The 17,373-nt window shown below is 49.2% G+C and overlaps 2 protein-coding genes across 3 annotated transcripts in view; one reads left to right on the forward strand and one right to left on the reverse strand.

Moving 5' to 3' along the window:
- Positions 1-319: 319 nt before the first annotated feature.
- SLC25A45 (solute carrier family 25 member 45) overlaps positions 320-17,373 on the forward strand; it is a 109,501-nt gene continuing 92,447 nt past the window's right edge. For both annotated transcript variants that reach the window (XM_083165214.1, XM_083165215.1), the window contains exon 1: positions 320-418. The gene's annotated coding sequence lies outside the window, so the exon portion shown is untranslated. The remainder of the gene's footprint in view (positions 419-17,373) is intronic.
- Positions 3,710-6,455, reverse strand: LOC146045498 (uncharacterized). Its single transcript, XM_083164350.1, has 4 exons — positions 6,385-6,455; positions 5,696-5,761; positions 4,704-5,107; positions 3,710-4,623 (listed from the first exon to the last, which is right to left on the reverse strand). The coding sequence occupies exons 3-4, from the start codon at positions 5,103-5,105 to the stop codon at positions 4,075-4,077; spliced, it is 951 nt and encodes a 316-aa protein (XP_083020476.1). The 5' UTR covers positions 5,106-5,107; positions 5,696-5,761; positions 6,385-6,455; the 3' UTR covers positions 3,710-4,074.

Raw genomic sequence — 17,373 nt, forward strand, 5'->3', positions numbered from 1 at the left:
GCTGTTCTACCACCGAGCGCAAATATACTGTACATACTACAGTACAGTACGTACAATGCGCCGCAGCGCAGCAACTAGATAGAACACAAGGTCAGACGTGAAATCAGCCCCTATTTTCCCCAGTGTTCTGCAAGTGCATGCACTTTGCAGCTCAGCCATGAGAGCGCCCCCTGTGCCATCTGCGGGGGAGTGCTGAGGGTACTAGCAGCACCCACTCATCACTTGACACACATTATTATTGACAGGCTGCAAAAATAGCCCAGGTCCCCATTGGGGGCTCTGGTACCCTGTCACTAGAAATGTGACACGCCCACCTAGATGTAGCCACGCCCCTCCACATTGTCCCGAATCGATCGGTAGTAACGTGGCGTGACCGCAGCTGCTGTACTCTGGACCTTGGACCAGTGCTGCCTGCAAGGTATGCACACATTTCACAGTACGTGCGGGTTATACAGTATGGCTGTTATATAAAACCATACATTACTGTACATTGTTACATGCATTCTAGGGGTTAAAATTACTGCAGATATTTGAAATGATCTCTGAATTTTATTAAATAATATGGGGCCTGATTCATACCTGTTTGCTAGGCAGTGTATATTCGCTTCCGATCGATTCCTTGCATTTGCATGCGAGTGGATATGTACATTTACGTGCTGCCGCACAGGTGAAAGATCATTAATTGGTCGCTCACCATCGAATGATTTTTCTTCCGTTTGTAGATCAGTTTAGACTGACTTTTTTTCCTGGCCGCAGATGGCCGAATTCGGGGAGGTCGCTGATATCATGTGAGCCGCTTGCCCCAAGCAGGCTTCGACACACCTGCCTTCACAGGGATTGCCTAGTATTTCTATGGACTCGCCTATAAAATGGGCGTTCGTCTGCTCCAGCCCCCTGCGCGCCCCCTTCCCTCCCACTATAAAGCAAACGGCTCAGCGAGTATTAAACTTGCCAAAACCGCTCGTTCCTGCGAACCCCAACCATCGGGGATGGAACCGAAATTGGCCCGTAACAAATGGGTCTGAATTGGCCCCGTAGTCCTAGACTAAGGAAATCTAGGTGGTTCTTGTTCCCAATGGATTCATTTCCACTCATACTGAAGTCGGGATGGCCATTGGTGTGCTCACTATACAAAGTTGCCATTGATGACGTAAATGCGAATGGCCGTTGATGGCCACAAACTGTCGTGGGAAACCACTTGGGCCAATCACAGCCTGGGGTGCGGGGCTTCGTAGATGATTGGGTAGAGCTATGCTCTGTGTCCAAGCCATCAAAACAAATGTTTTTCTATGCCATCAATGGAGGAAACCATCTGGGTCTCCCCCATTGATGGTAAAAGAAAATCCACAGTGATCACAGGAACTTAAGTTATCGATGGCCAACCTTATACTGAAGCATAGTTCAACTACAGTATGTTATTATTGTGAATTTTCCAAGGATCCATTATTGGTGACATTTATTTCTACTTGTTGGTTACTTCAAGAGCACTTTGTGTCTGTGTTCACTTCCATTTCTACAACATTATTGTGATACTTATAATGTGCCACAAATATACACAGCACTGCATAAACATACAAAATGTCCCAGCTTTAAAGAACATGAGATTTCAAATGCAGAACACAAATGAAAGACCATAACGTAGGGTTGCTCTACGCTATGTCCTGTTTTTTCTGGGATTGTGCTGGAATTGAGGCCTGTGTCTTGGCATACCGAAGACAGGCTTTGAAACACTTAAATCTGATTTTGTGGAAGGGTGGCTGGAGTGGGGGGTCTGGGGGTTGCCAGAACCCACTTATAGTTTCCCAGACAGATTCTGCAGCAGCCTGAACCCAGAAGAACCTGCATACTTCTGGGGTGCTTTGGCTGTATACACCAGTGGCACTACTACCACCTACTAACCAAATACCTTAACCTGTGGACAAGATACAGGGGATTGGATAGGAAGCTTGAAAGCCCTTGATCCATCTAGCTTTATTCACCCTGTATGGGACTTCGGTAGAGGGGAAACAAATGCTCTCCCCATTACACTTCAGAACCTTACCATATCCTCCCACAGCTAGACACATCGGTTAACAGGAGAATGCTGAATACTTCTAAAAACACTAGTTCCTGTATTGTATGTAGACTGTGTAAATTACCCCCCCCCCCCCTTCCTGACCTGTCAGTAAGTACTGCTATAATCCACTGTCTCCCATACTGCTTTCTTTAAATTAATGTTGTATTAATACATTATGAGTAGGATGGGCAATCCCGGGATCGGGATAGAAAAACCCTGGGATTTATATCCTGGGATTGGAGCGTCTCTAATCCCTAGCTGGCTGGTTCTATGTCCTTCTTCTGATCCACAGTTTCCAGACATGTCAGTCTGCCACTGCGCTACAGTATGTGGGGGCCCCTAATGTGTAATGCGATTACAGTAATGCAGTTTCTTAAACTCCATCATTGCAGTCCAGGCTTTAAGGATATCCATGCTTAAATCTAGATTGTAACATCAAATTGATGGAATTATTAATGAAGTCACTCATGCAATGCAATTATATTTATGTGTGTTTTTGTGGCATGTTTTACATAAACCCAGAATCATTTCAGAAATGGTAAAACTATGTGAAGAGCAAAATGCTCATATACAACAGAAAATTCGGTACTCTTTACCTAGAACGGCGCCCATCGCGGTCGTCGCTGGTACATCGCGGGTACATTAGTAGCCACCCGCGATGCTAACGACATCGCGACCGACGCGATGATTGATCGCGTCGTTAGCATCGCGGGTGGCCAAGAATGTACCCGCGACGACCGCGATGACCGCGATGGGCGCGATTGATCAATCATCGCGGTCATCGCGATGTCGCTAGCATCGCGGGCGCACAATAATGTACCCGCGATGACCGCGATGACCACGATTTCTGGCTGTGGAAAAAGACAAGTGAAAATAAGGAAAAACACAGCAAATGACATGGCATCCCTCAATTAAAAAAAGGTGAAAAATACAAAAATACATGAAAATTCCACCTAACACTTAAATGTCATAGATAACAATCAAACCGCACACCTGTTGCGGTGATTTTACAGTAAAAACGCGCACATATCGCGGCGATTTAACATTAAAACTGCGCAGATATCGCCGTGATTGCGGGCACATGGCGGCTGGTTGCATCATGGGTGACCATGGCCGTCATGTGCCTGCAATCACGGCGATAGTTGCGCAAAAAGCAACAAAAATCAATAAAAAAACACATCAAATTACATGGCAAACCGCGCACATATCGCCGTGATTGCGGGCACATGGCGTCCGGTTGCATCACGGGTGACCACGGCCGTCATGTGCCTGCAATCACGGCGATAGTTGCGCAAAAAGCAACAAAATTCAATAAAAAAACACATCAAATTACATGGCAAACCGCGCACATATCGCCGTGATTGCGGGCACATGGCGTCCGGTTGCATCACGGGTGACCACGGCCGTCATGTGCCTGCAATCACGGCGATAGTTGCGCAAAAAAGCAACAAAATACCATTAAAAAAGACATCAAATTACTTGGCATCCCTTAATTATAAGACAATGAAATAAGACACGACACAGGTTATGAATTTCAAATTATGACGCTTTTTTTTTATTTTTTAATAAAATATCTTATTTTTTAAATGTAGTATAAAATAAATTATTTTTTTTTATTTTTTCATTTTTTTTTTAAGAATGGGGGGGGGGGGGGGAAGGTCTGGGCGAAGGTCATTGAAAGTATAGGAGAATAGATGCCTCTTGGGAGGAACTGGATTACAACAAGGCAAATCGGAATGAGGCATACAAAAAATGGGGCTCAATACGCAAAAAGGCACCCTAATGCAAACATGCACTGGGTACAGAAGAAAATGCAAATATGCGGAACAGTCCATGGTGAAGGTGCAAAACAAGTACGGACAGCTCAAAGTCCAGGAGTCCGATACTGCGACCATCAGTAACCGAAATTATGGCCTACGAGCAACAAAGTTCATCATGGAGCAAATAACAAACAGAGTGGAACAAGGGCATTGCTGCAAGGCACAATAATTAGAAACAAATTAAAACCAAATCACTAATTAATGGCGCTCTTCACCTGGGAGGGGACTTTGTGTGCTCAACAGAGCTCTTGAAATAGTCCCAGGCAAAGACGAAGGGTCTGTGACTGGTGGCAAAGGGGGCCTCGGCGCGTACATTACAGGGGCAGGAGGAGGCGGAGCATAACCCGACGCACTGTACGAAGGGTAGTGATAGGGGTAATTGGGCATTTGGGCTGCTTGCCATACGACGTTGGCAGGTGGCTCTATACTGCATGCACTAGAAAGACTTCTCTCTGATGCACGCATTATAACGCCATATATCAACCTCTTGGACTCATGGAGCTGGTCTGGCGCCATGCCTCGCATTTCCACGGCAAGATTATTACAAAAAATTTGGAAATCGTCAAGGGGAATTTCCGGTGCCTCCGGTGCCGACGTGCTAGCATGCCCTTGGACATTACGAGCAGTGCTGGACAGCTGTCTTCTGGGACGCCTCCTCGGGATAGCAGGTGCAGTGCTCTCCGTCATCGGAGTACTGTCCCCCTCTGCAACTGCCACAGGCTCCTGCTCTGTCTCAGGGGGAACTTCCTAGAAAGGGGAAAAAAAGGGAAAATGTTAATAACATGACATTTCACTTACATGCAAGACATTTGTCAGGAAATACTTACAACGTCCACACTCTCCGCTGCAACGGACGAAGAGGTGTCCTCCGTATCACTTCCCCCTGTTCTACTCTGTTGTCTCTGCTCCAAGATAAACTTCATCCGCTCGTAGTACCATAATTTCGGCACGTAGACGTCATCAGCATCGGCTCCGGAACTCTGAGACTGCTGTACTCGCTTCATCTCCTTCACCATAACTGTCCGCATATTCGTCATCCTCTTCTGTACCCAGGCGACGTCTGCACGAGGTACCCGTTTGCGTATAAGAGCCACCATTTTCCGATACGCCTCATTCCTCTTCGCCTTGTTGTGGTAATCCGGGTGTTTCATCTCCCAGAGGCACCTATTCTCCTTATACAGATCAATGACCTTCGCCATAAAACCATTTGTGAGTTCTCGCTCAGACATTGCTGTAAAACAAAAACACAAACAAAACCATCTATAAGTAATTGATGTCTATACGGTATGTCAAAATGGTATCGCATCACACCAAATGGCACAAGTCCCATGGCATCTGATGTGAGGCGATTCCATTTTCACCAAAAATCATTCACATTTGCTAGTATACCACCCCCACTATCCACGCGCACCCGAAGCGTGGCGAGCCCCGTGAGGGGACGCGGATACCTTCACAGTTATACGCGTCCCCTGGCGGGCTTCACAGGTGTCCGTGGCGAAAAGTGGACACCTGTGAAGCCCGCGAGGGGACGCGCTTACCTGTGAAGGTATCCGCGTCCCCTCGCGGGGCTCGCTGCGCTCGCCACGCTTCGGGCTCGGTGGCTCGCTGCGCTCGCCACACTATTCTATTCTCAACTCCACGCCGACGTGGATAGTAGGGCATGAAAAGGTCGGAGGACGCGTACCGCCGCCCCTCGCGGGGCTCGCTGCGCTCGCCACGCTTCGGGTGCGCGTGGATAGTGGGGGTGGTACCCTGGGAAAAAAAGGCATTTGGGTTACATTTACAAATTAATTAGAAGAACAATTTAAGCACGACTTACCTAATTCAGGAGATAACGGCGTTTACTTTTTAATTTGTTTATCTGCACTTCCACCGATTACAGCAACTTCAATTCCCCCAAAAAATAAAAAAAACATCATTAATTAAAATTCAATGACATAGAAATCCCCCCCCACTATCCACGCGCACCCGAAGCGTGGCGAGCGCAGCGAGCCCCGCGAGGGGCGGCGGTACGCGTCCTCTGACCTTTTCATGCCCTACTATCCACGTCGGCGTGGAGTTGAGAATAGAATAGTGTGGCGAGCGCAGCGAGCCACCGAGCCCGAAGCGTGGCGAGCGCAGCGAGCCCCGCGAGGGGACGCGGATACCTTCACAGTTATACGCGTCCCCTGGCGGGCTTCACAGGTGTCCGTGGCGAAAAGTGGACACCTGTGAAGCCCGCGAGGGGACGCGCTTACCTGTGAAGGTATCCGCGTCCCCTCGCGGGGCTCGCTGCGCTCGCCACGCTTCGGGCTCGGTGGCTCGCTGCGCTCGCCACACTATTCTATTCTCAACTCCACGCCGACGTGGATAGTGGGGGTATGAAAAGGTCGGAGGACGCGTACCGCCGCCCCTCGCGGGCCTCGCTGCGCTCGCCACGCTTCGGGTACGCGTGGATAGTGGCCGTGGTACACTGGGGAAAAAAGGTATTTAGGACACATTTACAAGTTAATTAGAAGCACAATTTACCTTATTTAAAGGCGCTCAATTGGCCACGGGCCAAACTGCAGGCCACACAAAACACTACACAGCAACTGCAGAAACAAACCACAAAAAAAAAAACCCCATCAATAATCCAATTTCAATGACATAAAAAACCACAGCCACTATCCACGCGTACCCGAAGCGTGGCGAGCGCAGCGAGCCCCGCGAGGGGCGGCGGTACGCGTCCTCCGACCTTTTCATGCCCTACTATCCACGTCGGCGTGGAGTTGAGAATAGAATAGTGTGGCGAGCGCAGCGAGCCACCGAGCCCGAAGCGTGGCGAGCGCAGCGAGCCCCGCGAGGGGACGCGGATACCTTCACAGTTATACGCGTCCCCTGGCGGGCTTCACAGGTGTCCGTGGCGAAAAGCGGACACCTGTGAAGCCCGCGAGGGGACGCGTTTATCTGTGAAGGTATCCACGTCCCCTCGCGGGGCTCGCTGCGCTCGCCACGCTTCGGGCTCGGTGGCTCGCTGCGCTCGCCACACTATTCTATTCTCAACTCCACGCCGACGTGGATAGTGGGGGTATGAAAAGGTCGGAGGACGCGTACCGCCGCCCCTCGCGGGCCTCGCTGCGCTCGCCACGCTTCGGGTACGCGTGGATAGTGGCCGTGGTACACTGGGGAAAAAAGGTATTTAGGACACATTTACAAGTTAATTAGAAGCACAATTTACCTTATTTAAAGGCGCTCAATTGGCCACGGGCCAAACTGCAGGCCACACAAAACACTACACAGCAACTGCAGAAACAAACCACAAAAAAAAAAACCCCATCAATAATCCAATTTCAATGACATAAAAAACCACAGCCACTATCCACGCGTACCCGAAGCGTGGCGAGCGCAGCGAGCCCCGCGAGGGGCGGCGGTACGCGTCCTCCGACCTTTTCATGCCCTACTATCCACGTCGGCGTGGAGTTGAGAATAGAATAGTGTGGCGAGCGCAGCGAGCCACCGAGCCCTCGCGTGGCGAGCGCAGCGAGCCCCGCGAGGGGACGCGGATACCTTCACAGTTATACGCGTCCCCTGGCGGGCTTCACAGGTGTCCGTGGCGAAAAGCGGACACCTGTGAAGCCCGCGAGGGGACGCGTTTATCTGTGAAGGTATCCACGTCCCCTCGCGGGGCTCGCTGCGCTCGCCACGCTTCGGGCTCGGTGGCTCGCTGCGCTCGCCACACTATTCTATTCTCAACTCCACGCCGACGTGGATAGTGGGGGTATGAAAAGGTCGGAGGACGCGTACCGCCGCCCCTCGCGGGCCTCGCTGCGCTCGCCACGCTTCGGGTACGCGTGGATAGTGGCCGTGGTACACTGGGGAAAAAAGGTATTTAGGACACATTTACAAGTTAATTAGAAGCACAATTTACCTTATTTAAAGGCGCTCAATTGGCCACGGGCCAAACTGCAGGCCACACAAAACACTACACAGCAACTGCAGAAACAAACCACAAAAAAAAAAACCCCATCAATAATCCAATTTCAATGACATAAAAAACCACAGCCACTATCCACGCGTACCCGAAGCGTGGCGAGCGCAGCGAGGCCCGCGAGGGGCGGCGGTACGCGTCCTCCGACCTTTTCATACCCCCACTATCCACGTCGGCGTGGAGTTGAGAATAGAATAGTGTGGCGAGCGCAGCGAGCCACCGAGCCCGAAGCGTGGCGAGCGCAGCGAGCCCCGCGAGGGGACGCGGATACCTTCACAGGTAAGCGCGTCCCTTTGCGGCCTTCACTGGTATCTGTGGTCGTATTGCAGTGAAGCCCGCAAAGGGACGCGCTTACCTGTGAAGGTATCCGCGTCCCCTCGCGGGGCTCGCTGCGCTCGCCACGCTTCGGGCTCGGTGGCTCGCTGCGCTCGCCACACTATTCTATTCTCAACTCCACGCCGACGTGGATAGTGGGGGTATGAAAAGGTCGGAGGACGCGTACCGCCGCCCCTCGCGGGCCTCGCTGCGCTCGCCACGCTTCGGGTACGCGTGGATAGTGGCCGTGGTACACTGGGGAAAAAAGGTATTTAGGACACATTTACAAATTAATTAGAAGCACAATTTACCTTATTTAAAGGCGCTCAATTGGCCACGGGCCAAACTGCAGGCCGAACAAAACGCAACACAGCAACTGCAAAAACAAACCACAAAAAAAAAACCCCATCAATAATCCAATTTCAATGACATAAAAAACCACAGCCACTATCCACGCGGACCCAAAGCGTGGCAAGCGCAGCGTGCAGGTGACGTATGTTGCTATGCGCTATTTCGCATAGCAACCAGTGTTATCCACTGTAATTTTAACAGACTTACATTGGTTGCTATGTGCAATACCATATAGCAACATAAGTCACTCACTGATAATATGGTGACGTACATTGCCGTGTGCTACTGCACATAGCAAGCGGTGTTAAAAACGGTGGTTGCTATGTGTAAAAAGGCATGGTGACATATGTTGCTATGGCTTTTTACACATAGCAACCACCGTTTCAATGTTAATTTACAGTGTAAAATGCTGGTTGCTATGTGCAAGAGTGCATAGCAACACTTGTCACAAACATAATATATGCAGGTGACGTATGTTGCTATGCGCTATTTCGCATAGCAACCAGTGTTATCCACTGTAATTTTAACAGACTTACATTGGTTGCTATGTGCAATACCATATAGCAACATAAGTCACTCACTGATAATATGGTGACGTACATTGCCGTGTGCTACTGCACATAGCAAGCGGTGTTAAAAACGGTGGTTGCTATGTGTAAAAAGGCATGGTGACATATGTTGCTATGGCTTTTTACACATAGCAACCACCGTTTCAATGTTAATTTACAGTGTAAAATGCTGGTTGCTATGTGCAAGAGTGCATAGCAACACTTGTCACAAACATAATATATGCAGGTGACGTATGTTGCTATGCGCTATTTCGCATAGCAACCAGTGTTATCCACTGTAATTTTAACAGACTTACATTGGTTGCTATGTGCAATACCATATAGCAACATAAGTCACTCACTGATAATATGGTGACGTACATTGCCGTGTGCTACTGCACATAGCAAGCGGTGTTAAAAACGGTGGTTGCTATGTGTAAAAAGGCATGGTGACATATGTTGCTATGGCTTTTTACACATAGCAACCACCGTTTCAATGTTAATTTACAGTGTAAAATGCTGGTTGCTATGTGCAAGAGTGCATAGCAACACTTGTCACAAACTTAATATATGCAGGTGACGTATGTTGCTATGCGCTATTTCGCATAGCAACCAATGTTATCCACTGTAATTTTAACAGACTTACATTGGTTGCTATGTGCAATACCATATAGCAACATAAGTCACTCACTGATAATATGGGATGCGGTCATTTTATCGAATGACATTAGTTTGAATGTCTTTTGGTCGACCCCACTATGTTGAATGTGTGAAAAGGTTGACATGGGTTTATGTCGACTGCCATTAGGTCGACTGGGCTTAGGTGGAATTGCTCTTTTTGGGTTTTTTTGGTGCTGACATGTGCCGACAGGCGGTGGTTCATGCCCTACCATCCACTAGGGCGTGGTTGAGTGTCCGATTCACTATGTCAACAGTGTCCATGTCAACACTGTTGACATTTTGGCCCAAAAAAACCCCAAAAGAGCAATTCGACCTAACCCCAGTCGACCTAATTGCAGTCGACATAGTTGGAAGGTCGACATAAACCCATGTCAACCTTTTCACACATTCAATCTACTGGGGTCGACCAAATGACATTAGATCCAATGATCCACACCCCTCCAACTGCCACTGGGACCCCCTTCTACCCTTCTTCCACAGAAGCCATGTGCCCCCTCCCCTCCCTCCCTCTCCCCCCCCCCCCTCCCTCCCTCTCCCCCCCCCCCTCCCCCCTCCCTCTCCCCCCCTCCCTCTCCCCCCCTGTCCCCCTGTCCCCCCCTGTCCCCCTCTCCCCCCCCAAAATTCATCCAAAAACGCCACAGGCCACTTACATGTGCTCAGGGGCAGGGTGTGGAAGCTAATGCGCGCTCTGTACTGAATGAAATGCATGCTGGGACACTTCCTGCCTTCCCTACATGCATTTTTTCAGTTTGAGTGACATTACTGTATGAAATCGCGGGCATCGCGGTAATCGCGGGCATTGAGGTGTACAATGCACAGCTCAATACCCGCGATGCCCGCGATGACCGCGATTTTAATGTTACTTTACTAGTGCTAAAAGTGCATGAAATCGCGGTCATCGCGGGCATCCCAGGCATTGTGGTGTACATTACACAGCTCAATGCCCGAGATGCCCGCGATGAGCGCGATTTCAATGTTATCTGGCCTAAAATGATGCTGGAATCACATTTCTGTGAACCTCTGTCACACAGAAACATTGTGAGATGTGACAGCAGGTGTAATTTCGAGGGGGGCAATAATTACAGGTCAATAATTACAGGGCCACTATAAGGCAAGGGGTGATATACTAAAATGAGATTGCTGTGATCCTCTGTCACACATAAGCAGTGTGAGAGGTGTCAGCAAGTGATTTGAACCAAATGTACATTTAGCAAAAAAGTACAGGGACCCAATACAGCTAGGGGTGATTCATGAACTATTACAGGGACCCAATACGGCTAAGGGGGGGATATATGATTAATTACAGGGACAAAATATGGCTAAGGGGTGCAACATTATGGGTGAAACACTGCTTAAGATGCCAGGGAATCTAACTACTTTTTTGGGGGTGAGAGCATGAAATGGGCCTAATTCAGGTGTGTGTGCAAATTCACTCATACATGCAAAATCACTCAACTGACTCAGTAAAGCAGTAAAGACAAGTTTGAATAAAAGGCAGTAATTTACTTGAATAAAAAATAGATAACATTGAAATGCAAACAAACAGTAGCATAAAAAAAACAGCTTTTCAAGTTTAAAGTCCATAGTTTTTCAGTCATCTTTCTCTAACAATGTTAAGGCGTGTAAAATACGCTCAAAAGTTTGGTTCATACCTATGCTCTTTCTCCACATAAATTCTTGTAGATACCCTTCCAGCAAATGTCTGGCAGTACCCCGGTGGCGTTTATTGCGCCATTTCGCCGCCCCCCACATGCGCTCAATGTTCTGGGTGTGCACCCCTGTTGTGGGGTCCACAAAGTTAAACCTATGATTCACTTGAGCGTGCTGGAAGCCTGCAGCCTCCAGCTGTTCTGTATTATAGGCCCTCCAGCAATCGCTGTAGATGGTGGTGCCCGGCTCCACATGCTCCACAATGGCAGCCAATAAAGTGGGGGCGTCCCGGGTGGCCACTTTTGTGGCAAAGCACTGCCCAGTTTCCCGGCAGATGCCCCCAAAAACCCACTGTTGGGGTAGCACACGGCCGACATGGGATTTGCGGCGGACAAACAGAGTCTCGTCGACCTCGACTATTTTGTCGGGCCCTCCAATGCGGCGCTGGGGCTGAGCCATCAAGTCCATGAGGCACGCCTCCCTCATGTACTTATTGTACAGCACCGTTGTCTTGGGGGAGATGCCAAGGTGCCGCTCACAGTAGTCGCCGGAAGTCAGCTCCTCGCACCAGTTGAAGATAAACCTGATGATGTTCACAAACGACATCCGGCACCCAGGAATGAAGAGGCCAGCGCGGAGACTGATCTTCTGGCGGCAGGCTCTCACGTGGCAGCGCCACATCACCTCCTTCTCGCTGAGCTTCATGGCATGCCCATTGCCGCAGGTAGCTTCCTTGGGCAACAGGTGATGCTCCTGGAGAAATCGGATCGCCTCCGCCTCCGTCTGAGGCAGGGAGTACATGTTCACTCCAGATGCCATGGCCATGACAGGAACAGCAGAAACAGCAGAAGGCCGAATTAGCAGAAGGGCCTCAGTCACCAACAGCAACAGCAGCACAGTCTCTGTAATCACGGTGACTCAGCAGCAGAATGAACAGCAGCAGCAGCAACACTGGAATCAGCAGAAGTCTCTCAGGAATCAGTAATAATCAATCAAAACGCAAATCTCTCTCTCTCAAACCACAGCTCCTCTCAACCCACAAATTTCCCCCCAAAATCAAGGTCTTTTAAACTGTCACAGGGGGGCAGTCTGAGGCAGTGGGATGTACCCTTTGTTGTTATTGTCCTATAAACATCTGTCACTATGCAGACACAGGGCGTTGGCCTCAGACAGGAGGATGGTGTCAACATGAGTAACTAGGCAGACGTACCTAGGGCAGATGTAGCTAGGCAGACTAAGGGCCATTCCACCTATTACAGATGTTACCATGCAGAATTAGGGTCATTAAAGGGTCATTTGAACCCATTACAGATGTGAATGGGTCATTTGAACCCATTACAGATGCGAAATCGCGGTCATCGCGGTGATCGCGGGCATCTTGTGCACAAAATTACACCCGCGATGCCTCAATCACCGCGATTCTACAATGGGGCCGACGAAAAAGTTGAGGAATCACTACCATCGCGGTGATCGCGGGCATCGCGGGAATCTTGACCACCAAAATAACACCCGCGATGCCTCAATCACCGCGATTTTACATGCTGCCGATTAGAAAGTTGAGGAATCGCGGTCATCGCGATGATCTTGGCCCGCAAATAGTACCCGCGATGCCTCAATCACCGCGATGAGCGCAATTTTACACCCGACAATCGCGATGAACATCGCGGGCGCCGTTCTAGGTAAAGAGTACCGAAAATTCTGCATTGACAACAAAGAAGACTGTGTTTTTATAGTAAAGTTAATGACTAAAAAGCAAAACATGTAATCTGAGTTCTGACTACATTGTATGCTATTTATACACATATCAGAGTTTTAGGGAGGAGGTCACGGCAGCCTCTATGTACTGAATGGTTAGATACATCTGCTTCAACAGCACACACTGAAAATGATACAGTAGGTTCCAAGATGTAATTGCTACTATTTATCTCTTAGTATGGATAATTTTGTATTGTAGATGCCAACAATATATTTACATTTCTGGAGTCATCAAATTTTTATAATTCTATGGTACATACAACTTGTTAATCATCGTCCTATGTGGTTAAAATAAAAACTTTTATTTTCCCCCATATGAATTGTATTTGTAAGATGGCATTTCTTCTCTAATAAAATTTCACACCAGAAAATGAAGGGACTCGAAATATGGTCCCTGGATCATGCAGGGACATACCTGGGTTGGCCCCTTTTGCACCAGCCTAGTCTCTGCATTTTCTGGTGTGAGGGGGCGGGAGGCGGGGTCAGTGGGATGATGCTGGCGGGGCCGGCTGGGGATTGGCTCAGGGTGGAACTATACCCATTAGTCACCCAGCGGCGGGAGACCGCAGGAGATGCGTGATGTTACTGCTGGCAGCGGCTCAGTGGTCTCTTCACCAGGCCCGGAGCTGCACACTCCACCAGCAGCAACAGGCCGGACCCCCCTGAACGGAACTTGCCCCCCACAGGCATACGGATGGGATCCTCCGGGTCAGACACCCTGGCTGCCGCTGTGTCCCAGACTCCACAGACTCCGGTGAGCAGATGCCGGGTTGGCCCCTTTCACACTAGCCAGTAACCCAAGCTGGTTGCGGGAGCAACTCTGCTAGCTAGCAGGGTTGAAATCCCCGTAAATTTACCTGGGAATTTAGGCTGGTGTGAAAGGGGTATGAGTGTCATCTGTCTGGGAATAAGAGACAGAAGGAGGACAAGGAGCAGTTTTCCATTTTAGATACCCTTTTGCAGGAAAAGGTGTTTTTTTGATCCGTCTTGAAAAAGTTCCCAGTGTATCTTGGTTACTAAGCGCGTTGACGTAATTTGCACCTATCTGTATGTAATTTGCACCTTCCATGGAGTCTCCAGTCCTCCCCCAGCCGGCTTGCATCAACCACGCTGAACACCGTGCCTTGCTCCAATACCGCCAACTTAAACGCCGATCCTCATTCATTTGCTGTCTACCCGCCTCCAAACAGCTGAGCTTGACATAGGAGCGTACCCGCCGCTGTTAACCAGGGTGGTTAACAGCGGCGGGTACGCTCCTATGTTCTGGTGAACCCTGCATAGCCTGCTACGCTCTGTGAGTATACACAAGGATCTGATTTTACCATCACCTTTTTGCCCTAACCAGTGACTGACTGCCAACTAGAGACTATTCTGCATGTCTGCATACATGCTAAGGAACTGGCTACATATTGTTACACCGGCTCACTAATTATTGTTTGCCCAGAGGCTACCACCATTTGCTGAACTGTGGCGAGCGCAGCGAGCTACCGAGCCCGAAGCGTGGCAAGCGCAGCGAGCCCCGCGAGGGGACGCGTATACCTGTGAAGTTATACGCATCCCCTCGCGGGGCTCGCTGCGCTCGCCACGCTTCGGGCTCGGTGGCTCGCTGCGCTCGCCACACTTTCTGTTCTCAACTCCACGCCGACGTGGATAGTAGGGGTATGAAAAGGTCGGAGGACGCGCACCGCCGCCCCTCGCGGACTCGCTGCGCTCGCCACGCTTCGGGTTGGCGTCAATCGTGGGGTGGCGGCGTTGAGGGGGTAAAATTGGGGGTCTGGGGAATATTTTACGGTACTCTTTACTTAGAAGGGCGCCCACGATTTTGATCGTGGGCATCGTTAGTAAAAAATCTCGGGCATTGAATGCACTAAAAAATCGGGTGCGATCAACCGACGAGATGCCCGAGATTTCCCATAGGGAACAATGTAAAATGTCTCAATTGACCCAATTTTCCTGTTCAATGCCTCAATTGACCCTATTTTTCCATAGGAAACAATGTTAAATGGGCCACAGAGGCCAAATAGGCACCCTGAAGTGTATAATGGCCACCCGAATTGTTAACGCCACCCCACGATCAACGTCAACCCGATGCGTGGCGAGCGCGGCGGTACGCGTCCTACGACCTTTTCATACCCCCACTATCCACGTCGGCGTGGAGTTGAGAATATAAAGTGTGGCGAGCGCAGCGAGCCACCGAGCCCGAAGCGTGGCGAGCGTACGCGGACAGCTGTGAAGCCCGCGAGGGGACGCGGATAGCTGTGAAGCCCGCGAGGGGACGCGGATACCTGTGAAGGTATCCGCGTCCCCTCGCGGGGCGCGCTGCGCTCGCCACGCTTCGGGCTCGGTGGCTCGCTGCACTCGCCACACTTTCTGTTCTCAACTCCACGCCGACGTGGATAGTGGGGGTATGAAAAGGTCGTAGGACGCGTACCGCCGCCCCTCACGGGCTCGCTGCGCTCGCCACGCTTTGGGTTGACGTTGATCGTGGTGTGGCGTTAACAATTCGTGTGGCCATTATTCACTTCAGGGTGCCTATTTGGCCTCTGTGGCCCATTTAACATTGTTTCCTATGGAAAAATTGGGTCAATTGAGGCATTGAACAGGAAAATCGGGTCAATTGAGACATTTAACATTGTTCCCTATGGGAAATCTCGGGCATCTCGTCTGTCGCATCGCACCTGATTTTTTTAGTGCATTCAATGCCCGAGATGGCCGAGATGGGCGCCCTTCTAAGTAAAGAGTACCTATTTTACATTGAATCCAATGTAAAATAGGGTCCCAGGGACCCTATTCACATTTGATTCAATGTAAAAATCGGGTCGATCGCATCGGTCACATCCAATGTTCCCTCTAATTTTACAAAGGCTGTGTGCGGCAAAAGATTTTGACTGTGCAACTTTGGAAGGAAATTAAAAATTTTGTGCGTCACTTATATATAACTGGAAAATGACGTTCAGCATTTGTGTTAACTTTACTTCAAAATTATATTAAACATTTAAACATTCAAAACACAGCACATAATGTAGTTAATGGGTGAAACACACATTAATTGAGTCCAGAACTGCAAAAAGGGACCACTGCTGCTTTGTGCGCTCTGTTGTAATGTCTGTGCGCACGCTCGTCGAGTTGTGTGCACGCGCACGTGCGCACAGCTTAGAGGGAACACTGGTCACATCGCATGCGATTTGGTCACATGCGATGAGACGACGCGATTTTTCTGACACGACCACCCAGATGCAAATTGGTGTGGCCGCGCTATGAAACAAGTACCGTAATGTTTTTTATTATTATTATTACTATCTTTCTATAAATAATTTATGATATAAACAGTGTGTCCGGGTTCATCATTTTTTGATCAGAAGACTAAAACAACTATTATTAGATCTACAGCAGCGCAGAGCATCACAAATTTTCTTTTTGTTTTTCCTGCCAGGAAAAAGTGGCTGTTCGCTCAAAATTGAAGTGTTATTGCTTTGTGCTTTATAATCTGTATTTGTGCAGTTGTTGCCTATGCTGAAGTACATGCAGATAGAATACAAAGGCAACATGGCATTCATTACAGTTTCAGTAAAATACATTTTTTTCTCCTTTTAAATGACACAACTGGATGCATATAGGGCCTGATTCAGGTTCAATTGGCACTGCAGGGCAAACATACGCATGTGCAGGGCCGCTGTGCAAATGCCTTCGGCGACTATACTCGGGATGGGCAGGGGTCGGACGTGGGGCTGGCGCTAGGGGACACCCAGCATTTCCTGGGCGTTCCCACAAAAACGGTGGGTGCGCCCAGAAAAAATGCTGGACATTCCCATATAAACGCAGGTGTGGCTGATGTCACGTGACGTCAATGCCCACCCCGTTCTCGGCCATAGCCGAAGCAAATAAAAGACAGTATAGATTGACTTTTTTTGTGCAAATGGGGGGGTTGAAAAATCATGCAATGGTCGATTTTCCCTGCGTACGGTTGCATGCAAATGGATGTGTGAGAGTACACATCCATTCCCATGCTGCTGCATATATACACGAGGGGGGGGCGGGCATTCAAATTTAAAATAGTTGATCCATTTAGAAAAAAGTAGCAAATTTTTTTCACATTACAAGTAAATGAACAATAAAGTAAAAACGATAAAGACAGTGTGAATATATCCCTAGCAACTTAGCACATAAAGAGCCTCATTGTCAGTTGAATGGATTTGTTGCATCTGGACATGACAGGTGGCGGTGGTCACACTTTATCCGGAAAATCCA

Source organism: Crinia signifera, chromosome 11 (assembly GCF_055691185.1).
Source record: "Crinia signifera chromosome 11, ASM5569118v1, whole genome shotgun sequence".
NCBI classification, from domain to species: domain Eukaryota; kingdom Metazoa; phylum Chordata; class Amphibia; order Anura; family Myobatrachidae; genus Crinia; species Crinia signifera.

What these genes read in the sequence shown, in the direction of transcription:
- LOC146045498 (XM_083164350.1), bottom strand. Translation starts at nt 5,105, where the DNA reads ATGTCTGAGCGAGAACTCACAAATGGTTTTATGGCGAAGGTCATTGAT. An exon ending in CAGCGGAGAGTGTGGACGTT is followed by an intron (nt 4,624 to 4,703) that starts GTAAGTATTTCC and finishes TCCCCTTTCTAG; the next exon opens with GAAGTTCCCCCTGAGACAGA.